Source organism: Myotis yumanensis, unplaced genomic scaffold, assembly GCF_028538775.1.
Source record: "Myotis yumanensis isolate MYYU_CA2020_CCGP unplaced genomic scaffold, mMyoYum1.0.hap1 SCAF_1, whole genome shotgun sequence".
In the NCBI taxonomy this organism is placed as follows: Eukaryota; Metazoa; Chordata; class Mammalia; order Chiroptera; family Vespertilionidae; genus Myotis; species Myotis yumanensis.
The window spans coordinates 60,575,649-60,601,596 of NW_027223752.1; the positions used below are offsets into that span (position 1 = coordinate 60,575,649).

Below are 25,948 nucleotides of genomic sequence, written 5' to 3' on the forward strand. Positions count from 1 at the left end.
TTGGATAGAGTTTTGAGCTAGAGTCTCTTTGCAGATGTGCAGGATAGAGCCCAAGACTGATCATTTACCCAAAGAAAAAAATGGATGCTAGCTAGATTCTAGACTGATTGAGAAATGCTGAATATTTTGACTTGCCAGCTAAAAGTTTAAGGTTCGGATTGAATTGGGAAAAATTGTGTTATTGTGGAAACTAAATGCCTTTGCTTATTGGTACAGCCACCATTTTGGGCTGCAAGCTTTGGCAGCCGCCATGTTGGCCGCATGGTTTGCCGCTCCCCTGGGGGCTGCCATCTTGAAACAGCAAAGGCCCCGCCCTCTGATTTAGTCAGGGGTGGAGCTTTAAGGCAAAGTTTTATGGGGCTGCAAATGTGCTTGCTTTGTGGATAAATCGGATCCAGCAGTACATCAGAAGGATCATACACCATGACCAAGTAGGATTTATCCCAGAGATGCAAGGATGGTACAACATCCATAAATCAATAAATGTGATACATCACATAAACAAATTGAAAGAAAAAAACCACATGGTCATATCAATTGATGCAGAAAAAGCATTCGACAAAATCCAACACCCATTTTTGATAAAAACTCTCAGAAAGGTGGGAATAGAAGGATCATACCTCAACATAATAAAAGCCATATATGACAGGCCCACAGCCAACATCATACTCAATGGACAAAAACTAACACCATTTCCCCTAAGAACAGGAACAAGACAGGGATGCCCACTCTCACCACTCCTGTTCAACATAGTACTGGAAGTATTAGCCATTGCAATTAGGCAAGAAGAAGAAATAAAAGGCATCCAAATTGGAAAAGAGGAAGTAAAACTGTCCTTATTTGCAGATGACATGATATTATACATACAAAACCCTAGAGACTCCATCAAAAAGCTACTAGACTTAATGCATGAATTTGGCAATGTAGCAGGATACAAAATTAACCCCAAGAAATCTGAGGCATTTCTATACACCAATAGTGAACTTTCAGAAAGGGAGATCAGAAAAACAATCCCATTTACCATCGCACCAAAAAAAAAAAAAAAAAAAAAAAAAAGAAATTTTAAAAATAATAGTTTTCAAATGTTCTTGAATATTTCTACAAACCTATTAGCACTTTTAAGACAAGAGATCCATTTTAGAACCAATTTTTAGAACTAAAATTTTGCCTGCAATTTTTTTTGGCTGTTTCCTTTTGATTTATCTATTTTTTATACTATCACCATTTTCCCAGTCGTAGGGAACTAAAATCTATACTAATAAAGGGTAATATGCTAATTAGACCAGGCAACCTTCCAGACGTCCTTCCAGACAAAGCCATGGTGGCGGGGCTGAGGCAGAGGCCAGGAGGGGAAGGCAGTGGGGGGTGAGCAGGCTGGCAGTGAGGGGCAGTTGGGGGTGAGCAGGCCAGTAGGGGGGGCAGTTAGCAGAGGGGGCAGTTGCGGGCGAGAAGGCCGGCAGGCAAAGTGGTTAGGGGTGATCAGGCAGGCAGGCAGGCAGGTGAGCAGTTAGGAGCCAGCGGTCCCGGATTGTGAGAGGGATGTCCGACTGCCGGTTTAGGCCCAATCCTAAACCTCAGGTTTCCCCTCCCCCCCATGCACGAATTTCATGTACAGGGCCTCCAGTCCTTAATAAGAACTAAACCTAGTTGTAAAAGTCAAGCAACTTAAGAAATTATATATTCCAACATTCTTGTATTTTAGGAATGTGAAAACTGAGCTGCAAATACTTGTCCAAGATTATTGGCAGCAACTTAGAAATACTCAAGGCTCACTGCAGTCTTTTTCTTCTTTGCTTCTAACATCCAAGAAGTATCAGGCCTTTTCACATCCTAACTCATTTTCATATTTCTTTATATTTGGAGGATCATCACAATTTTGTTGTGGGTTTTATTGTGTTATTCCTGAAATACTTTGACTTTTTTAATTACCAATTCCCCTCTCTCCAGTTTATATCACCTTCAGTGAGCCTGAACAAAACCACTGCATCCTTCTTTCTGTAGGTATGTAGCCATGAGACTAACATGATGAACACGATGTTTTAAGAAGACCAGTCTGGCAGTGCTATTCATGATGGATCAGAGGACAAATAAATGAGAAAAAGAGATGGTCTAAAAAATTTGTTGAAATAATCCTGATTCTGTAATGGATTCCTTAATTCAGGTCTTGACTGAGGTTGGTTTCACCACTTCCTTTTTCGACCCCTTCATTCTACTTCATGAACCCTGGTAGAATTCCCAATTCAAACTGCTATAATCTTTTACAGAGTAAATGACCCCGTGTCAGAGAGAGCCTTTGTATTCTACTAAATCACTTTCTCCTTTCCTAGGCATTTGACCTCTTAACACTCCACAACACTCCTGAACACTTGAAGCAGCTTTTTCTTTCAAACGCTGGTTCCTTTGAAACGTGGTTTTGGAAGTGCTGATTACTTCATTATTCATCTGTACATTATTATTATTTTAAAGCTAATGCTATTTTTAAGTTCTTAAAGAGATAAAAGAGATGTGACAGATTTATTGTGCTGGTGATAAGGGGGATTTCAAGTTACATTTCCTGTGATTAAAAATAATTTTCAGTGAGGACTGTGATGTTCCTTTCCTTTGTACTTCCCCAAGCATCTACAACTCTGTGCTGAATTTATCACAAGATCAAATAGTGCTCAAAATTATGGATGCAGAGTTATAACAGCAAAAGAATTTAAGGATTAGAAATAATAATAATTTTCATAGGAAAACAACCAAATGGTCCTAGGTGTTATTATAATGAGTTGCTCCAGTGAAAACCTAAAATGCAGCTGTTAAACACTCCCCTGAAGGTTTCCTCAATGTTAGGTTCGAGGGGACAATGTCAGGTGTCAGGGACTGACTTCTCACCACTCAGTTGCAGTATGTACCTTCTAGGGCTCATTCCCTTAGTAGATTGTTTATCAAAGAGGCAAAATAGCCTTTTTTAGGACTTGCAATTCCCTATACCAAAAACCTTTCTTATCTCTTCCAGAACATTATCTATACTAAGTTAATCTCAGAAATGATCACATGCTACAGAACAGAAAACAAATTAAAAACGCAGCCCCCAAACTTGCTCATAATTGAGCATCCAATATTTTTTGAAAAAAGTGCCTCTTTAATTAAAATTCATGCTACATAGGATCTCAATTTAGAGTGTAGCTTAAAACTCCTAAACCATGCTTCTGTGGCTCAAAGCTGTTGTAAAGATGAAATTGTGCCTATTAATGTTCCTTGGTTTGAAGCAAATTTTCTTAGTAATCCCTCTCTGGAAAATCTCAACATCCATTTATGCATAGTTTATAAAGTACAATTACTTGTAAGTTAATGAAAGACCAGTTTCTTAATATGCTTTACTTAAATGCCATGAAACACAACCAAATATTCAATAGCAAAGAAACTACATTTCTCAAAGCTAAACCTCAGGTTCCTTTTAATTATACTGTTTTTTAGATGTATGCTGCATATGTAATCCCCTGAAATATTTTAACAATCCCTCTCCAATCACTAATGAACATTAGTAATAACTGGCGGCAGAAACTAAAGCCATTAGGTGGTCACCAGACTTTCACAGCCCAAGTTCCTCTTATTCTTAGACAATGTTTCTTGAATCCTTTTTATAGTTTGCCTGCTCCATGCTAACAGAAACACAAAACAGTATCCAGCATTCAGCTCAGAATAAAGGCACATCTCAGAAAACCAGGGGTTTGAGCTTGGATAGGTAGTACCAAGGAAGGCCTTGAGGTCCTGCTCACCACAAAAGAAAAGGGATGAAGAGCAAACAGAACTCATGCTTATGTGTATCTCAGGAAGCACCTCATTCATGGATAAGGAAACCTAGTCAAGCCCATGGTTGTCTCATTATTTTAAGGCTGTTACAAAATTCTTAGAGTAGAATTAAAATCTAATTTTAGAAAAACAATGAATATATACCAGGTACTGTTTTTAATAAATTGCCTACCAGGGAGTGGATGGTGGAAGGATTCCAACTGAAGCAAACATGCTGGGATAGAGAATAAAAATATTGTATCATCGATTATATTATTTAAAAAATGTTTTACTAACTACTGATTCCAAGCCTGTTACTTCTCTGCCTTATTAGCTCTGTCTGAGTTCTGAAACCCTGGATATATTATCTCAAGTCTTATGGCTAGAAGACCCCTGGCAACATCAAACGAGAGAACATCCTACCTCTGAAAGTTTCAAGCATAGCTACTTATCATGCTTGGCAAGTTAAAAAGAGGCTTCTATAACCTATCCAGCTGCTGTAAAATCATTCCTCTGTAACCAATGAATGTATCCAAAGGAGTGATTGCCCAGGGTTGTGCAAATAAAAAAAAATAAAAAAAAAACTTACTAAATTGTACATTCACACAATGAAATACTACTCAGTATTACCCTTTGCGACATCATGGTTGGACCTGGAGAGTATGCTAAGCGAAATAAGCCAGTCAGAGAAAGACAAATACCATATGATTTCACTTGTATGTGGAATCTAATGAATACAATGAACTAATAACAATGTATATGTTAATTTGCCTTAGAAATGAGTCCCTAAAAATAACTAAAAGAAATTTGGTATCTAAGAGTATTAGAGAATAGACTGACATCTGTCAGAGGTAGGGGTGTTGCAGGACTGGGTGAAAAAGGTGAAGGAATTAAGGAAAAAAAAACCCTCATAGACCCAGACAACAGTATGGTGATTACTAGAGGGAAAAGAGTGTGTGGGATGTAGAGGAGGATGTAGGGGAGATAAATGGTGATGAAAGGAGACTGGACTTGGGATAGTGAACACATAAAACAGTGTACAGATGATCTTTTATAGAATTGTACACATGAAATCTATATAATTTTGTTAATCAATGTCACTGCAATAAATTCAATAAAAGAAAAATATTAAAATAAAAAATATGGAAAGCTTATGAAATAAACAAAACTCAACTACATGCTCTTAATTTAATAGCCAACACCAATTTGACCATGCTACCATTGCAATCAAATTATTCTTTTATAATGCATTGTGCTACAATTATTTACACAAATCTGATGTTCCCCAGATTTTGTACTCCTCGAAAAGAGAAAACATGTACAATTTGCCTTTTTATTTTTAGTGTTTATTATAGGATTTTACATGTATTATTACTAGGATGCATATTACTTAGTTAATAAGTAACTGTAAAATTAATCATTGGAAGAATTCCTTTTAGTTATTTTGTAGGCACTCATTTCTACGGCAAATTAACATACACATTTAGAATCTTGAGTAATTAAAAATTTAAAAATTGTCCCAATTTTTGTACCCACCTCAGGATTTAGAACAAAGATTATTGTTCTAACAGGTATGCTTCTCTGAAAATTGAAAAATAAATCGATCAGCATTTTTAAATTCCAAAATGTTGCTTCTACTGTTCTTAGCATTGAAGCATTTTATCTACTCAATGCAACCAGGGGTTAAATAGAGAATTAGTGTTTTCTGTTCTTAATGGCTATGCCTTGCACTTTTAGGTACAGTTATTGGAACTGAAATGGAGCTTTAGAAACATACATCCTACCAAAAGGCAATTACAGTTATTTAAACAAAGGCAAATTCATCTCTGTTTAGCATAATGTGTAATCAACTATGCTAGCAGACTATCAAACTAGTATTCTAGAAACACTCTTTAATCCAAGTATTTGAAACAGAGAAACCAACAAACAGAGATCTAATTAGAATGGAAAGAAGAGGGAGGGACCAAACTGTATAGATGAAGGGCATTTGGCTGTGCTGACTGAAGAAGCAGAAAGAGGGAGGACCTTGCCTATTCTGCTCAGCCCCTATGAGGAGCTGCTTATCCTGTGCATAATGTGCAGTCTTCTTTCAAATGTGCATTGCTATTGGAGCTGGGGTTTTTTTGTTTTTTTTTAAGAACTTATGAGTCTCTGGATTTGGGCAAGAACCATCTGGCTAGAGGATTTTAAGTAAAGTTACTTGAAAAATGGGCAAGTTTCTGAATATTGTAATTAATGCAAAAATGATACAAACATCTACTTGGCATTTGTCCATCACATGAATCTCTCTTCAGCAGTTGGGCACAATGAGAGCTTATCTACTTATGTTTTTGTGATTATTTTTTCACCATGGGAGATGAGGTAAAGAGAATATGTGTCAAATTTGTTTATAAATTCCATGCAATATGATAATGGAACAAAAGTGGCAAGTGCTGTTTTCTGTTCTCAGTGTCAGAGAACATATTAGCTCCTGGAATCATAACGTATTCATTGGCCTACCTATGCAAGCTAACACATCAGAGCCAATGACAATTAGGACCCCTTATAAAATAAGTAAGTCCTAAGAGTGAATAAGCCATTGAGAAGTAATCTACTGGCTCTATCTTATAACCCTGGGGCAATATATCAGGGAAGGGCAGACATTCGCCACTGATCAGAACAGTGTTGTGGGGGAGCTAAGTTTGCATCTGACCTGAGTTCTACTCATAGGCAAGGGAGATGTCATGGAAGCACATTCTCTTTGATTTTTCTCAAAAACAACTAAGACTAGATCTTCAAATATAGTATATCCCCCCAATTCTACTACCATTGCACTCCTTACCCTCATAACATTGAGGGAGAATATTGGGATAAAGACAGAGTTGGGAAATGAGTATTTGGTACTATTACTTTCATTTTGTCCAATGCAGCTAGTGGTGCACTGAATCTGGACTCATACCTATGGAGAACAAATTGTGAACATCATTCCGCAACACCACATTCAGAAACATCACACTGATAGCTTAAAATTGTCCATAATGGAGTAACTTAGACCAGGAAAATAGGCAAACACTAAAAATTAGGGTCTTTTTAACTGCAGGGCCAGCATACACTAATCACAAATCTTGCTAATATTCCCAATAAGGAATTCCTATAATTTGTCATTTCTCTAACTGAATTAACTTTGTTGTTCCTATTCATCTCTATCGTTGATTGATATCAGCATTCAGTGTCTTCCTTCATCATCTTTTGTACAAATATTTGAATTCTTAATCAGTATCTTCCTCAGCCACTCAATTCAGTATGCATAAATAGTCATGTAATTTATAGCAATGATTTTATGATTTTTTTGGTCAAATTAATTCACTTCAACATCAACTGAGTTCCTGCTATGTGCTCTAGAGCAGCGGTTCTCAACCTGTGGGTCGCGACCCCTTTGGCGGTCGAACGACCCTTTCACAAGGGTCCCCTAAGACCAACCTGCATATCAGATATTTCATAACAGTAGCAACATTACAGTTTTGAAGTAGCAACGAAAATAATTTTATGGTTGGGTCACAACATGAGGAACTGTATTTAAAGGGCCAGAAGGTTGAGAACCACTGCTCTAGAGTGTTGGGAGACAATTCTTCACGCGTCTTTTAATTTTTTGTATATCTTATGAATGGCACTGACTTTTGTTCTAGACTAACTCTTCACAGATGGTCGTACCATATACATAGATATAGTGTCCTCCTCTGGAGTAGAGGACAAATTTGTGTGCTGACAAGGGTAGTAAAACTTGTTTTGGCTTGCTTTTAAAAGATTAAGGTTTCCTAAAATTGAAAACTGACACAAATGCACTATGTACCTCGCATCCACCTAGGTCTACTTCCATGTTGCCCCCGTGGGGCTTAGCAGAGCAGAGAAGCTGATGCAAACACCAAGCTCATGCTAGCCTCCCATTGTACCATAAGAAAGAAAGGCCTTTGTCTCTGACCCAGAAGTCTCATGTCTTCTGCTAGCATCTATGGAACTGTGGTAGGCTGGGTAATATCAGACCCTTCACAGTTTCTGACATGGAGGACATAAAATAGCTTATTCTTGGCCTTACAGAAACATATAAAATTGTTGAGGAGATATGTGATGATGTATGAATGTATATAATTACAAATCATAGAATTGCATGTAACCAAAATATATAAAGCTATATTCCGTACTTCAAAAGGGGAAGATTTGTATCATAAATGATGGGAACTCTCATCATGAAGAAATTTATGGTACTGAATTGCATTTCATTACAAAAATAAATGTTTTATGCCACACAAGCCTCTTCATGATAATGTTTGTAAGATAGGAGCATTGATTATCTAATTAGTGACATAGAACTAATTTAAAGAACCAAGATAGAATTGACTTTCAAAAAAATGACTGACTAGGAAAGTTAACACTTGTTTTGCCAGACCAAAAAAAAAAAAATGTGTTTAGTAAGGTTTTCTTGCTTAATAAGCGATATTAAACATTTCTTCAATTTTTTGAATATCAATATATGCCTGGTAGTGCATGAGGCTTTTTAAAAGTAAATCTGTAATACTCACAATAACATTTTCAAGTAACAATTATTATTTCTACTAGAGGCCAAAAGCATGAAAATTCATGCAAGAGTAGGCCTTTCTCCCCTTGGCTGCCGGCACCAGCTTCCCTCGGGCGCCCGGGACCCGGGCTTCCCTCCTCCAGCAGGCTGCAGGCACCTGTTTCCCCGGGCCACTTTGCCCTGGCTTGACCCTGGCTTTGTCAGGAAGGATGTCCGGAATGATGTCCGGTCTATCCAGTCTAATTAGCATATTACCCTTTTATTAGTATAGATTTTATAGAAGAGGAAACTGTGGTTTAGAGAACCTAAAGAATTTCTTCAAAATTAGTACAGCTACTAAATTGCAGAAAATTGATTCAAGTAATATTATACAAGTAATTATAAAACAGTATCTTATATATACTTTTTTAAAATATATTTTTATTGATTTCAGAGAGGAAGGGAGAAGGAAAGAGCAATAGAAACATCACTGATGAGAGAGAATCATTGTTTAGCTGCCTCCTGCACACCTCCTACTAGGGATCGAACCTAGGCATGTGCCCTGACCAGGAATCAAACCCATGACCTCCTAGTTCATAGGTCGATACTCAACCACTGAACCACACTGACTGGGCTTATATATACTTTTAATAAAATAAGCATATATTGATTAACATGTGCCACTCTATCTCTGCACTATTTAGGATAGTTTATAATTGGAACATAAAATTGGGGCTCCAGGTTGCCCATAATCTCCACTCAGATATCAAATAAAGTTAAAAGGAACTTCATATGGGAGTGCTAGCATGACCTTTTGTCCCCTCTTGAGGTTTCTAGGACATTTCCCCCACTATGTTTCTTCTTCTTCCCTGAAACTCTTCTTCGTCAGGCACTTAAATCTCCATACAGCTAAACATTCAGAGTGGAGTGAGACAGAGGCAAAGAGGGGTGAGAACAAGGGTTGAATACTGGCGTGCAATATCTCACTGACACTTGCTTTCAATACAGGAGCCTGAGCCATGAGGAGGGCAAGGACAAGGTGCTCAAGGTTCAGGGACTTGCCTTGTTAATGGTCTTGGCAGTTCTACTCACACAGAGTAATAGCCACTGTTCCATTTTGGTTTGACTATGTAGATAAATGCTGACAAGCATGAATACAGGATGTCCCCCCCCAAAAAATGTATACACACAGCTGAGATCTCAATTTTGAAAATGAATTGTATTTTAATAATGGTGCCTTTATAATTATTCAAAGTGTGTGTATACAATTTTGGGGGACACCCTATATATTGGGACCAAAATAATATAGAAGTATAACCCAAAAGCAATTTTACTTTTTTCCTTACAAAGCAAACACAAGCACTCAAAAATACTATAGCTTAGGGCTATTTATAATTCATGGTATATATAGTTTAAATCTCAACTTTTCAGTAAACTTACTTAACCTTGACACTTTATTTAATATTGCAACCTATGGACTGCCCTTCTACCCCTCCAAAATTCATTCCCACCTCCCCATTCCCAATTCCTTTATTCTGCTTTACTTTTTTTTATTTCCACAGCTGTTTTGACCCTCTTACACATTACATAATTTACATGTTTGTTTGTTTGTTTATTTGGGGGGTATGTTTTTACTGACTTCAGAGAGAGGAAGGGAAGGGAGAGAGAGAGATAGAAACATCAATGATGGGAAAGAATCATCGATGGCTGCCTCCTGCACACCCCCTACTGAGGATGGAGCCTGTAATCTATACATGTGTCCTGACTGGGAATCAAACTGTGACTTCCTGGTTCATAGATTGATGCTCAACCACTGAGCCATATCAGTGGGGCTACTTGCTCATTTTTTGTCTGTGAACCCTACTAGAATTCAAGTTTAACACTTGTTTCCAAGTGCCTTGAATAATGCCTGGCACATAGTTGCTCAGTAAATATTATGGGAATGAATGAGTCAGTAAACAACCTTTATTGGTCAATAATAATAATTATTTATTAGATCTTACTGTGTGCCAGATACTATGTTAGCTGCTTTATAAGCACATTAATTAATTTAATCAATATAATAAATCTGTGAGATGAAGCTACTGTTATCCTCATTTTATAGGTTAGCATACTGAAGTGCAGAGATGTTAAGTATCTTACTCCAAAATTACACAACTAGCAAGTACAGAGCTGAGTTTTAAACCCAGGGAGTACATATGGCTGATTCTGTACTTATCCTTCTAACTACTACATCAGGGATTTATCACAATGGTGACCTGAGCCATTTTAAGAAAAGACAAATATAATGTTCTGAATATTTTAAGAAGTCAGAGATGTATGTTTTACTTGTTAGAAAGATACTTAATCAAATTTATTCTAATAAAATATTAATTATTTAGGTATCTTTAATAGGTGCTTTAGTTACCTGGATACTTAACTTATACAGATTATCCCATGTTCTCAAATACTTGGTTAACTGTAAAATTATAGTAGGCATATTTCTGTTTCTATAATTTCTTCTCCTTTCCCTCTTCTAATCATTATTCTTTATTGCATCACACCTATCCTTTCTCTTCTTTATTTCTTTTTTAAAAATATTTATTGTTAAGAGTTGAGAGTATTATAGATATCACTCTTTCCCTCCCCCCATTTCTCCCCTTCACTGGTTCCCATCCCACCCCAGATCTTCACCACCCTATTGTCTGTGTCCATAGGTAATGCATATGCATACACACATATAAGATTTTTTATTAATTTCTTCTTGTCCTTGTCTCCGCCCCCCGCCAAGTTCCCTTTGAGATTCATCAGTCTGTCTTATATTTCCATGCCTCTGGTTCTACTTTATTCATCAGTTTATTTTATTCATTAGATTCCTTGTTCATTTATTTTGATTTTTGGATTCAATTGTTGATATGTATTTAATGCCATTTTCTTGTTGGTATTTTTATCTTTTTTCTTCTTTTTCTTCCTCTTCTTAAAGAATACCCTTCAATATTTCATGTAATACTGGTTTGGTGGTGAAAAACTTCTTTACCTTTTTCTTGTCTGTGAAGCTCTGTATCTGAACTTCAATTCTAAACGATAGCTTTGCTGGGTAGATCTTGGTTGTAGATCCTTGCTATTCATCACTTTGAGTATTTCTTGCCATTCCATTCTGGCCTGCAAAGTTTCTGTTGATAAATCAGCTGACAGTCATATGGGCACTCTCTTGTAGGCAACTAACTGCTTTTCTCTTGCTGCTTTTAAGATTCTCTCTTTATTTTTAACCCTTGGCATTTTAATTATGATGGATCTTGGTGTGGGCCTCTTTGGTTCCTCTGGTTTGGGACTTTCTGTACTTCATGGACTTGTAAGTCTATTTCTTTCACCAGGTAGGGAAAGTTTTCTGTCATTATTTCTTCAAGTAGGTTTTCAATATCTTGCTACCTCTCTTCTCCTTTTGGTACCCCCATAATGCGAATATTGGTTCTCTTAAAGTTGTACCAGAGGATCCTTACTCTATCTTCATATTTTTTGGATTATTTTTTCTTTTTGCTCTTCTGATTGGGTGTTTTTTGCTTCCTCATATTCTAAATCATTGATTTGATTCTCAGAATCCTCTACTCTACTGTTGAATTCCTGTAAATTATTCTTTATATCAGTTAGTTTATGCTCAATTTCTGACTGGTCTTTTTTCATTTCTTTGAAATTTTTACTAAGATCCTTGAAAGTCTCACTAAGTCCTTTGAAGCTCTTATTAAGAAGCTTTATCAACCTTATAACCATTGTTTTGAACTCTATATCCAGTAGTTTTCTTGCTTTCATTTAATTTACTTATTTTTCTTGAGATTTTTTTCCTGTTCACTCATTTGTGACATATTTCTTTGTCTCCGCATTTTGGCTGCTTTCCTGTATTTGTTTCTATGGATGGTAGAGATTCTATGTTTCCTAGAATTGGTAGAGTGGCCTTGTGTAGTAGGTATCCTGGAAGGCCCAGTGGCTCAGCCTCCCCAGTCACCTGAGCTGAGCACTCTAGGTGCACTGCTACATGGGCTGTGTGCACAGTCTTTTTGTAGTTGAGCTTTGATTGCTGTTGGTATTACTGAGAGGAATTGACCTCCAGGTCAACTGGCTGTGAGGACCAGCTGTGTCTACAATGGAAGAGCTGCTGTGCAGGAGACACCGTATGGAGCAGGACTTGCTTCAGTGGGTGTTTGGTGCTCACTGAGTCTAATCCCTGAGTGTGTTGCTAGTGGTTGTGTAGAGTTGTAATCTGGCATAGTCTGAAGCTGTCCACCAGGTGCACTAGCTCTAGGGACTCCTTGGAGGTGAAAAGTCAGCCACTGCTTGGGGCCACCCAGCAGGAACTAAAAAGAGATCTGCAAATGGCTGCTACATATATTGGGCTTGGAAGTGCCCAGGTGAGGTTAAGTTGTAAAGAAATGCAGGCTGGTGCTAGTGCTTGGTCTTGGAATTCTTATTGATAGGTATGGGGCACACTGATACCAGGAGCTGCTTGTTTGAGAGATTTTAGGGAAGTCTGAAGGCTGAGCCAGGTTAGACCATTATATGGAAAAACCACTGTAAACAAGTTGGGTGAGGCTGTAAATTGGATGGGGAAGGGTCTCAGGGAATCACCAGGGTAGATCAAACAGTATGAGCCATGCTGATGGAAATTCAGATATGGCTGCGAGCTCTGTGACAGGGGAAGTCCCAGCACAGGAACAATGACCCCTGCAAGCACCCCCGTCTGAGAGAAAGCCACCCTGTAGTTCCTGCCCTGATGCCAGACAATCCAGTTTCCCCCTGTATGACCCTGGATCCCTCAATGCTGTTGCCCAGCACCAGAGCTCAGAGGGAATGGGACTAGTAAGTTTGTGTGCCGGCCTTTTAAAAGGAACTCTTTGGGTCTCTAGTAGCCTCCAGATATCTCAGTTTTTATTAGAAGTAGGTTATATTTTAACAAACCCAGTACAAATAATGTGTGTAGGTCACCACATTATAGACTTCTGACATTCATGAATTGTATTCTTGCCAGAGCAATTTTATAAGCCAAGAGCCTTTTCCTTGTAGTTTCATTTTGTTGTAATTTTCCAGATCTTATTGTTTGACCATACTAAGATCTGAGTCCTTATAATCACTCTATTAGAAAGAAACACCATGAAACTCCCATTTTTACCTTACACTTGTTGACAAGTGCTGCAAATACCTTTTTAACACAATTTACTGTCTGGTCTAAACAGAATCATATCTGACAGGCATTTCCTTTACATAATCCTGCTTTATTGCTGAACTGTGAGAATGATTTGCTTTTCTTTAGGAAGTAAAAACAAGGTGATAGAGCCCTTAAATACCATGAACACTGATTTATGGACCGTGCTTTCATAACTATCAATCACTTGAATGTCTGAAGAGACAATATAAAATTTCAATCACTATTTTCTTTTAGGGATGTTATGCTACATCAAATTGCTTTAAGAAGGTAAAACTGAGTTCAGAATAAGTCCAATGAAAAAATAAATAACCAAGTCCTTGCTATTATAGACAATAACTTCTATTCCTGTAAATGGACACTTATTTTTGATTGGAGAATGAGGGATAGGAGTCTTAGGGGATCAATTTAGGCAGAACAAGTGAATGAGTAGCACAAGGGGAAGAAAAAACACTATTAGAGGACTCCCCCCAAAAACACAGAATATATAAATATTTTTAGGATGGTAATTTTTTAGTTTTTGTAAAGAGCATAACAACATCATGATTATTGGTACTTTTAAGTTTTGACTTTACTACAAAACCAATCTGCTGTTCATTAATACTGCATCATTGATTTTATTATATTCTGTTATCTCAGATGTTAGTAAATGCAGTATACTGTAGTATAGGGAATCCTTTATAATAAAAGGCTAATATGCAAATAGACCGAACGGTGGAACAACTGGAACAAGCGATCGCTATGACATGCGCTGACCACCAGAGTGCGTGTGTGGAATATGGTGGGCTTTGGCAGCAGCAGGATGGTGGATCAGGTGAGCAGGGGCACCAGAACAAGGCGGGGTGCCGGTCACTGTCATTGGGGTGAGCCTCTGGTGGTTACTGAAAATTCTTTGCTTCCACACACAGCAGTCCCACCCGGCACTTGCACCTGCTGCCAGCACCAACCCCCGCTCACACCTGCAGCTGTGCCAGAGCTGCCGCGCACATCTGCTGCCAGTGCCTGGCACTGGTCCCGATCACTTGGCGCCACCAGTGGGTGCGAGTGGCGGTTGCCAGCCACAATCACCCCTGAGGGCTTCTCCATCCCTCCCTGCTCCTGAGGGGTGATTGGGGCAGCAGCCACTGCTCGAACTTGCTGATGGCGCTGACCCCACTCACACCTGCTGCTGGCACTGGCCCCAATCGCTCCCAGCCATCAGTGGGTGTGAGCGGGGTTGGCGCCATCAGTGCGTGGGAGCGGCAGTGGCAGGAGTGGGGCTGCTAGCAGACAGGGGTCCGGGGCTGTAGAAGGAGGGGCCAGGTGGGGCATGAAGGATGGGTCGAGACCCACTCCTATGCCTACCGCAGCATCACAGCCCACAGTTCCTTTCAAGGTGCATGAATTTGTGTACTGGGCCCCTAGCATAGTCAATAATATTGTAAAAACTGTGTATGGTGCAACCAGGAGGTTTTTTGAAATATCGAAGGGGGCCATTTTGTAAAGTAGTATGATTATCTAACTACTATGCCGTACACCTGAAACTAATACAAAATAATACTCAATCTCAATTGTAATTGAAAAATAAAATTTTAAAAAGAATAATTAAATTATGCCCTGATCCCTCAAAGTAAGAACTTAATAGTTCAGCTGGAGAAATTTGTCTTTAGATATGCCTAGCTTAATCCTATGCCAGTCATAAATTCTCAGAAGCACAGCTGTAATTTCAGCTGATTTAATGATTGCATTGTCACCTCACTGGTGCCCTGATTTTGGAATGTTACTACAATACACTCCCTTCCTGTGCTATTGTGCCCTACAATACAGACTGCTCAGAAAGTCAAGGGGCACGCATGCCAAATCATACTCTACATGGTTGTAAGTGAGGAGTCTGTTTCCTGGTTAAAAACCTATGAATGCTTTTCAGACCTGACCACAAGCAATTCTGAGGGCTTTACATGGCGGTTCTCATGGGAGAAAGCTGCCCTCCCTGCATCAGACTTGCTGCATAGCCACTGCATTGTAGTCTCTGGAGAGAATGCATTCAAGAACTCAGATCCCTGGTGGGACATGCCCTTTCACATATTCACATTCCCAGCCCTGGTGCCTCATTCCTAGGTTTCTTTATCTGAGGTGTCTTCAGGGTCTCAGGGAGGAGCAGAAGACCTTGAAGACACTTTGCCCCACTCTGACTCAGTACTTTTCCATGCCTGAGCCTTCCCTCTTGCCTTCTCCCCAAACACTCCCCTCAGGGTGGGTGCTGCTGAGGTCCTTTGGTCTGGACTCCCTCAACTGTGAGGATGCCATGTTTGTATCAAAACAGAGGGAGTTAGCATTTCCTCTGGTTTTAGACTCTTGCTTATACCATCACAGTAAGGGATGAAAGTCTTAAATCTTTAATTTTTGGCTTATTTCTTTAATCAGCTATTCTTTTTTTTCTTTTTTAGGACACACTGAATCAGATGGATTTAATTGACATTTACAGAACATTTCGCCCCAATGTGGCAGAATGTACATTCTTCTCAAATGCACATGGATCATTCACAAAGATCGAACACATATCAGGACACAAAACGAGTCTCTAAAAGTCCAAGAAGATTGAAATCATATCAAGCATGTTCTCAGATCACAGTGGAGTGAAATTAGAAATCAACTACAGTAAAAACACCAAAAAACATTCAAACACATGGAGGCTAAATAGCATGTTATTAAACAATGAATGGGTTACAAGCAAGATCAAGAAAGAAATAAAAAACTTGCTGGAAACAAATGAAAATTAACAGACAACTCAAAATCACTGGGACACAGCAAAATCAATCCTAAGGGAGAGTATTGTGAACACTTGCTGAGGAAGACATATGTTAAGAATTTATAGTCAACAACAAAAAAGTCCAGTTTAGCAGAGGTAATCAAGAGAGTGAGAAGTTTGTGTTTTATTCAATATTGACTTGGGAGAACAAATATTTTTAAAGCAGAGTTTTGGTTAAAAAACACATGATAAATTATTGCTTTAATAACTGGAGACACATAGATCAGTTCAAAGTTTTTAAATAATGCTTCTTCAGGATCATCTGCAATAATAAAAAGGAAGACTTTGCTAGCAAGTCACTGAGATCCTGTTTCTGAGTTCAACTATGCACCTCCTCATCATCTCTTTTACTTACTGTATAATTGTTTAGAATGTAATTTCTTTTAAAAACATCACCACTAAAAAAGGAAGTGTGGATTATTATCCCAGTATTAAATTTAATATGTCTACTGAATAAAAGTGTGCAAAAATACTAAGTTTTACCATCATACAGAAAAAGAAGTTTTCTTTTTGAAAAACACTTTTCCCAGGGCTCCCTTCATGTCTCTATTCCTCAGGCTGTAGATGAAGGGATTCAGCATGGGTGTCACCATAGCGTACATCATAGCCATGACCATCTCCTTCAAAGTAGGATTATCAGTTGATGGGCATAAATATAGGCCAATAACTGTACCATAGAACGGTGACACCACAGCCAGGTGGGAGCCACAAGTGGAGAAGGCTTTGTAAATACCTCTAGCAGAAGGGACCTTGAGGATGGACAACACAATTCGTGCATAGGACAGGATGATAAGTAGGAACAGGATAACAAGAATGAGCCCTCCCATGATAAGTATCACCAACTCATTGACTTGAGTGTCAGAGCAGGACAGCTTCAGCAGAGCAGACATGTCACAGAAAAAGTGAGGGATTACCTTGCCAGCACAAAAACACAACCTGGCCGTGAGCAGAGTGTGTAACATGGCATTCAAAGTGGTCAGCACCCAGGACAGCGCCACCAGGGAGAGACAGAGCTTGGGGCTCATGATGGTGGTGTAGTGCAGGGGGAAGCAGATGGCCACATAGCGGTCATAGGCCATGGCCACAAGGAGGAAGCTCTCCAGGTTTCCAAAAAGCATGACGAAGTACATCTGGGTCAGGCAGCCTGTGTAGGAGATGGATGGGACTTGGCTCTGCATGTTCTGCAGCAACTTGGGCATTGTGACAGAGGAGAAGCAGAGGTCAGAGAAGGACAAGCGACTGAGAAACAAATACATGGACGTGTGGACCTGAGAGTCCAGGCGAATCAGGAAAATGATGAGGAGGTTCCCCAGGACGGTGGTAACATACATGACCAGGAACAGGGCAAAGAATAGGTTTTTCCGCTCTGACTCCATGGGCAGGCCCTGGAGGAGGAACTCTGTGATGGCAGTTTGATTCCTTCCTGTCATATCTGTCTCCAGTATCTGCTGTACTTTGGGTTGAATTTTCATTTAGGTTTCTCTTCATTTCCGTCAATATCCAAGTCTATACCTTTGTCTTTAGCTCATGAAGTTATTGAACTAAACCCGCAGGTTTCGCTGCCTCAGTCAACGGTCGCTTCAGTCCTAATCAGCTATTATTAATGCTTGGAAGTTGAGCTTCTCTCTTTCCCCCAGCTCAGCTGAGCTCCAGACAGTAAGAATTACTAATATTTTGCAACAAATAGAGGAAATTCAGAGATGACATAAGACTCTTTAAATGTTTAAAGAAAAGTCCCATAGCAGAGAAAAGGGAACTGTCCTCTGTTGCTCCAAAAAGTAGAACTAGGACCAATTGGGAAATAACAGGGAATTATAAATTGAATCATCACCAATACCTATAATTATAATAAACATAGAAATAGTAACATTTCTAGTCTTTACCGCATACCAGGCTTGAGGCACAATGCTAAGAGCTATACAAAAAGTACCTCCCTTTTTTCTCATTGCTAACACTTTTGAAAAATATAAACATAATGTTAGTAGAATTGCTTAATGAGCTTCTTACCAATGGAAATACACAAGTTGAGACAGATTGACTGCCTATTATGATAGTACAGAAAAAAGTCTTATATTGCAGGAGGAAGAATTAGAAAACTGACTGATCGCCAGAATCAGAGATCATCAGATTTCAGAGAGAGAGGAAGGTAGAGGGAAAGAGAGAAACATTCAACATTGATTAGCTGCCTCCTACATGCCCCTATTTGGAATCTATCCAGCAACCCAACCCAGAATCAAACCAGCAACCTTTTGGCACAGAGGACAAGGCTCAACCAACTGAGCCACACCACCCAGGGCTACATGTTTGTTTTTTAAAATAGAGTACTATGCTATCAATCATCACTCTTTTTACCCCATAATCCCCTGACCCAAGACCTGGTTTAGCAGAATGCTGATTAAAAATATCTCAAGAGAGCCATGCCATCTATACTTTTAAAAACCCCTTTGATACTTTGGTTATGAATCATGATTAGGAAAAATTACCTCTAATATCTCTCCTAATTCTAAGATTCAAGGTTTCTGAGAGCCAATATTAAAGTAGTTATTAGAAGAATAAAGCATAATTTAATATTAATATTAATTTAACATGAAATTTAAGCAGTTTTATTATTAAATAATTCATATGTTACAATGTAGGTAACCATATCTAATAAAATAGTAATATGCAAATTAACCATCACTCTGACACAAAGATGGCGGGGCACATAGCCACAAGATGGTGGTGCCCATTCCTCTCAGCCCTGCTGGAGTCCTCCAGTCCCAGGGAGTGGCTGCTGAGAGAAGGGCCTGCTTGGCCGTCACCACAGCAACCTGGGAGCAGCCAAGCGGGCCCCGCAGACAGCGCACAGCAGGGCCCACTTGGCCTTCACCCGCGGCGACCCAGGAGCAGACAGCAGAGAACCACAGGGAGTGGGCCTAAGCCATCAGTAGGACATCCCCGGAGGGCTCCCGGATTGGAGAGGGTTCAGGTCAGGCTTAGGGATACCCCCCATCCATCCCCTATGCACGAATTTCATGCACTGGGCCTCTAGTACTTAACATAAGTAAAAATAAACACTCTTGTATTTACTATTCAGTTCAAATATTATTTCCTTATTGACTGTCCTCCATCTCATTTCTCTCCCACTTCTGCAAAAGTTATTATCATCCTAAATTTTATAAGTACTTTGATCTCCCAACATTACTCTATTTTAATTACTATAGTTTTAAAATCAGTTAATTATCTGGTAGGGTAAATACCTCTATCTTGTTTATTTTATTAAAGATTACTTAGCTATTTTCTCCTTTGTCTTCCATAAAAATTCTATAATGATAGCCCTGGCCAGTGTGGCTCAGTTGAGTGTAGTCCCATGCACCAAGAGGTCACTGATTGGATTCCCAGGCAGGACACATTCCTGGGCTGTGGGTTTGATCCCCAGTAGGGGGTGTGCAGGAGGGAGCTGATTGATGTTTCTCTCATCAATGTTTCTCTCTCTCCCTTCCTTTTTTTCTAAAATCAATAACTTATTTTAAAAATTCTATAATTATATTGAACCTAGAGATCAATTTAGAGAAAATTGATATATTTACATTGGGTCATCCTATCCATCAACATGGTACATAATTTCATTTATTTTTTCCTTAAATGCTTTTAATTACTTTCTTTAATTTTCAATAAATGACATAAATATAACCTAATAGGTTATCCCAATAGATTATTCTTATACTCTTATTAAGATTCTGAGTTCTTCATTTTTATCAAATTACATGTATAACTCATGTTGCTAATATATAGAAATCCAATAGAGTTTATATATTAAACTTATCCAATATTTTTCCTAAGTACACTTATTAAAATTAATAATTTGTTTGAAAATATTTTTGAGTTTTCTATGTAGATGTGTGTGTCATCTTCAAGCAATGAAAGTTTTGTTTCTTACTTTCCAAAAATTAATTGCTTTTATTTTTTTATCTTGTGGTGCTGTTCAGAATCTTCAAAACAATGCTACGTATAACAGAGATATTTTCTCATTCATGGCCTTAATGTGTAAGTTTTACCATTAAGCATGACATTTTCTCTAGGTTTTTGTTATATAAAATTAGGAAGTTAAGATATTTGTCTTTCTGATAGACTAGGATTTTTTTTTCAAAAATGACTAATGAGTTTAAATCTTATTAATTGAATTTTATTGAAATGCTCATATAATTTTTCTTCTTTATTCAGCTACTATACATTTGATAATCTGCTATTAAACAAAACTTGAATTCCTTGGATAAACCTTACTTGGTCATAATAGATTGTCTTTTTATACATTGCTGCATACCATTTTGTATTGTTTAATAATTTTCTATCTACAAATGAGTGAACATGGCCTGTAACTTTTCTTATTATATTTCAGGTATGATTTGAATACCAAGGTTGTACCAGTTCCATAAAATGACTTGGAGAATGTTCCCTCTTTTACTGTTATCCACAAAAATAAATGTAGCCTGGGTCTTTCTGGGGTCCTACTTTTTGCAAGAATCTCTTCTACAGAGTCTTATTTTTGAAGGTGCCCGATTCTTTTCTCCTGTGGCCTGCATACTGCTACAGCTAAATGTCTGGGCTTCTGAGATCAGCAGACGGCCCCAGGCAGTGATTCTTGATGCTTGCTTCACTCTGTATTTGCAATCCCACATCCTGTGGAACATGAGGATTTTCCTTACTTTCTTGACAGCTCAGCTGTACATTTAAGATGATGATTTTCATATTTTACTTAGGAAATGAGAGCATGTCATATTTTTAGGAGAGAAAAAAGTAAACCCTATCTACTATTCACAAAAAAGCTTTCCTACTTGGTGAAATATAATTTTAAATGAGTACAGGGAAATATTCTTAAGAGTTGGTAAGTTGGGAATGAAACAAAGAAGATGGCTGTGCAGTTTTATGAGAAGGGCGGAGAGCATGTGCATTTGCAGGATGGCAATAATGACAAAGTAAGATGCAGCTCTGATACTGCAAGCTGTGTAGCTCATGTTAAATTAATTCAACTATAATATAATATAAAACAAGTTAATTTGAACTGCAACAAGACTCCCTCTGCGGTCATCAGCACTATTTCCTTTGGTTTCACTTCCCTGAAACCTTATACTCTGCCACTTAAAACAAAACAATATTAGTAAGCATCCCTGAAAAGAAAGTACCAATAGGATGGATGGTGATGAGGCTGAACCACTAAGATTATGGAGACTGAAGAGCAAGTTGCTGAGGATTTTGAATATTGAGAGAGGTAGTTTGGATTATGTGACCTTTGACTGGCTTTGTACCCGTGAACCTTTATGATAGGAATGCCTGCATCTATTGATCCATCTGTGGTACATAAGGGGCTACTTCTTTCCTCCTCCCACAACTCTACCTCTGTGGTCATAAAGTGTAGAGTTGGCCACTTAACAATATTTACTGAACAAATAAAGGAAAAATTGGCACATCCATGGCTCTCTTCAAAACCATTGTCAATTATTTTATGTTAGTTACATATCAAAGCTACAATGGAATGGTGTCTTGGAAAAGTGGTGATATTATTTTTAATTTATCCAATAACTATTCTCCCAACTACATTTTTTTTCTCCTAGCCAGGATTCTACTGATACAGTGATGTAGAACATAATCCTACTTCCTAGTGAGGGCATAGGCTTTTTTTTCTCTTCTAGTAGAATTATTTATGGAGTGGTTACCTACTGGAGAAATCAGGATTGAAATATTACCTTGCTTATATGTGTAATGTGAGAGATTTCAAGGAAGAACAAAAAAAATCATAAACACATACACACAAAACTCTCTGTATGCTAAAAGGCTAACTAAACTCAATATTTACTCATGAAACAATAGAGAAATGTAATTTTTCATTAATGATGACAAATGGCATGGAGAAGAACTTAATGGATTCTATATTTCCTATTTGTGTTTATTAAAGATTTTGAGCGGTTTCTTCTTTGGTCCTTTTTTCTCAATAAACTTGCTTAGTGTTTAATGTTGTTTTTAAAGATATATATATTTATATTTATATTTATATTTTTGTACCTAATCTCAAGAGCAGAGCCCCAACTCAGCTGTGCCTGTGGGGACAAGCAGGCTGCATGGCTGATTTAGGGCTCACTAAGCAGGGAATGTTTCCTCTCCAACATGTGGGAGTGTATGAATGCCTTCTCTTCCTGGACAGCACCCTGCTCCATTTCACCTCTGCACCCGACACTGCACTCCCAAAGCAGTGGTCAGTGCACCCTGTGGCATTTACCCAGGCTTCACATTTAAATTTCACAGACAACTTCTGAAGCAGTTTGGATTTAAAAACGTTTTGCGTCATTTTGTTTTGATCCAAAGAATCAAGCAGCATTATCAAATTCTTACATGTCAATGTAGAAAAGTACATTAAAGCATCAATCTTCATTATAAATGTTAATCTAAAAGCTTCAATTTTTAAATTGCTGTCTTTTATTTAACACTAAGAACACTGTTTAATTAAATTATAGATTAATATTGTTCTTGACACAAAATAGGTCAAAGAACTTTGAAAAAAAATGTTTTCAGTTAGACAAATAGAAGATTTTATCATTATCACAAGCAAGAAATCATCCCTCCACATATGATGCTAATGAAGAGTATGTGTCACAGAAAAAAAGAAGTGAGTTTCATAAATTAGGATATGACTAAAGACCTTAAAGAATTTCAAAATATGATCAACTATATCCATCACTGCTCTAGTCTAAACAGTCCTTCTCTCTAGTCTGGATTTTTGCATAGTCTCCTAACTGGTTCACACAGAACTGCCAGAGTGATCTCTACGCATGTATGTCAGATTCCCTAATTAAAATCCCTAATTACTTTCCACTAAATGAAGACTAAAGTCCATACCCTGGCCCTGAAGGCACCCCTGGCCCTCAGTGTTCTAGCCTTTGCCTTACTCCAGACTCATATTCAGCCACTCCTCCTCCTGGTTCACTATATTTGAACTACCTGGTACACGAGACTTCTGTCTGTTCCTCTGCTTGGCTAGGCTCATTTCCACCCTTGGTCCCTTTGCTAAATAAAGCCTTTTTGGCTCCAGATCTAATTATCGAGGTATCAATTCAAATATGTTATCTTAAAAAACATTTCTAAAAGCTAACCTGGCACTCTCTAATACATTGTCTTATTTTATTTCCTTATATCGCTTAATATTGTCTGTTAATTCCTAGTTTGTTTGTTTATATTTATGTTAGAATTTAAGTTCCATAAAAGATCTTGTTTATGACAGTTTCATGAGAGCTGAAAACAGTTCCTGAAACATGGCAGGAAGTTAATAACTGCTTGTTGAACAGGTGAATTAAAGAATATTCTCTATTAACCAATAGAGAACTACTGTAGCTTCTGAGCAAGGAGTTATTTGATAAATTGTTCACAAACACATAGCAGTTGTGTGAAATTATGATTAGATTTGGAAGAGATTAAAAGTAGAATAGCTAGCAGAAATCCATGATGAATTGCCTTATTAAACTGAATTTAAATGAAGAGAGGCTGCTCAAAAAATTTATACTGTCAGGGAGAAAAGATGGAAGAGCTTAGTAGTACTAGAAATGTTTTAACCCTTAGGATGCAGGCAGGTGGGGTTACAACTGTTAGATAAAAAGTATAATTGTAAAATATATTTTCTGAAGATTTGACTTTTGGTGGGGGATACACAATGCAATATACAGATGATGTATCATAGAATTGTTCACTAGAAAGCTATATAATTTTATTAACCAATGTCACCCTTAATTAAAAATCAAAATCAAAACATTATTTTCTGTGTATGAAAATAAAGTGGGTAAAACATTTTAGTTAAATATTTAATTTTTATTTGTTGAATGACTCAATTTTAATTCATTATAAACAAAGGAGACCTAAGTGGGAATGAGAAATCAAATCCAGAAATGTACATTTAAGGAAGCAGTGTATATAGGAAGATGAATTTCCCTGAGGAGAAGGCCTTATATTGAAGTGAGGTCATTTTACCTCTTACTGCCTCAGTTCCCTTATCTGTAAAAGGAAGTTAATGATAGACACCAGTAGACTGCCTACCTCAGCTGGTTAATTTGTAAAGGGTAAAATAGAAATGGCAGGGTAGACTGAAGAACCAGAGGATATGAGTGTGAGGTTTTTGGTAGTTAGGACAAGAGGAAATACTGAAAAGGAGTAAGGCTGATGGTGACAACACAGATGGAAGCTTCTAGAATAGAAGTGAAGAAGAGGGAGAGAGGAAAAGAATGTGGTGGGAAGTGATGGGCTTTGGGGAAAAAGTAAAACGTATTAGCTTTTGAAAGAAAGAAGTTATTTGTTCAATGAGGACTTGTCAACATGTATTGGGTAATGGTATGATGTTGTGCTGTATACACTCAAGATTCTTAGAGAAGGGATTCCTGTGGTCATTAGTGAACAGTGGTGATTAAAAACAAATTCCTGATTCTTAGGAGATACATGGTGAATCTGATTAGAACTTCAAAAACAACAATTGTTCTTAAAAAGTTCAAGTCTTTAATTTATTTCTTACTTGATACATATTAAATATCACCTCACTTAGTACTTTATAAAGCAAAAGAAAATAACAATTTTGTAAATACCTGGAGCCCCAGTTGAAATGATCATGAATCTAAATGATCAGTTATTTAGAAAAACAATAGTGGGGCATTAATACTGTAGTGTAGTAGTATAGCAGAGTAACTGAGAATATAAACTTTGAGTTACTTAGGTTGCTATGGTGAAAATGGAAAAAAAATAGCACTTCCTACTTTCTCCTTTCATCTGAAATTAATGAAAGAAAGAGAGAGAATCAAATTTGATCTTAGATAAAACCTGGAGATACTGTAATTCAAATCGCAGTATATGAGAAAAGGCTACCAAATATAGTGAAGGTGGAATAGGGTACAGGGAGAAGCTCAGAAAGTAATCCTATAGCTACATCTCTTAGATGAAACCAACAGAACACAATGATCAAATTTAGATATCCCACTCTGAGCAATAAAGTCAATAATCCTTTACAGTGGTGAAAAAGATATGTCCCCAACACTGTATAATGGCCAAGTAAATCAAGAAGAACCAACAAAAAACAAATTATCTAGACATAATAGCAAAATGTGATCAGTCTAGCAGCTGTTAATCTCAGTTGTCTGGAGAGAGGTAAAATCTAAAAGAATTTATGAATGCACAGCCCTGTGTCATCAGGGATGTTTGTGAATTAAGGATAAGCTATTCTTGCCTGGGACACTCCTCTATCCATAGATGATTCAAAATAACTAATTTATTTTTTAAATTACTGGATAATAATCATAATAATAACAACAGAAAACTAAGACAAGATCAACATTAAGACACTACCAAAATAAAGTTGAAAAGAATAAGAAAAATGACAAGAATGCAACCAAGATATAAAAAAGTTTCCCTTGATGAAAGAAAAATTGTGACAAGCACACTATTTTGTATTCAAGAAATATAATGAAATAATTTCCTGTTTAAAACAAGATTTCACAGGAAACATGCACAAGCTCAGAGAAAACATAACTAAATAGCATCTAGAGGTAAATCATTAGAAGATAGAACTAAAGAAGAAAGGAAAAGAAAACAGAAATAAGAACTAGAATAAAAGGGAACAGACACTACTGAAAATACAGAAAGAAACAAGGAGGATAAGATGGAAAAGAATGAGATA

General features: G+C 37.6%; 2 protein-coding genes across 2 annotated transcripts in view; both read right to left on the reverse strand.

Annotated features, from left to right (window-relative positions):
- Positions 1-25,948, reverse strand: part of UNC13C (unc-13 homolog C) — a 525,683-nt gene that overhangs the window by 321,865 nt on the left and 177,870 nt on the right. The gene's annotated exons all lie outside the window — the stretch shown is intronic.
- LOC139015118 (olfactory receptor-like protein DTMT) lies at positions 16,752-17,696 on the reverse strand. Its single transcript, XM_070422435.1, has one exon. The coding sequence runs from the start codon at positions 17,694-17,696 to the stop codon at positions 16,752-16,754; it is 945 nt and encodes a 314-aa protein (XP_070278536.1).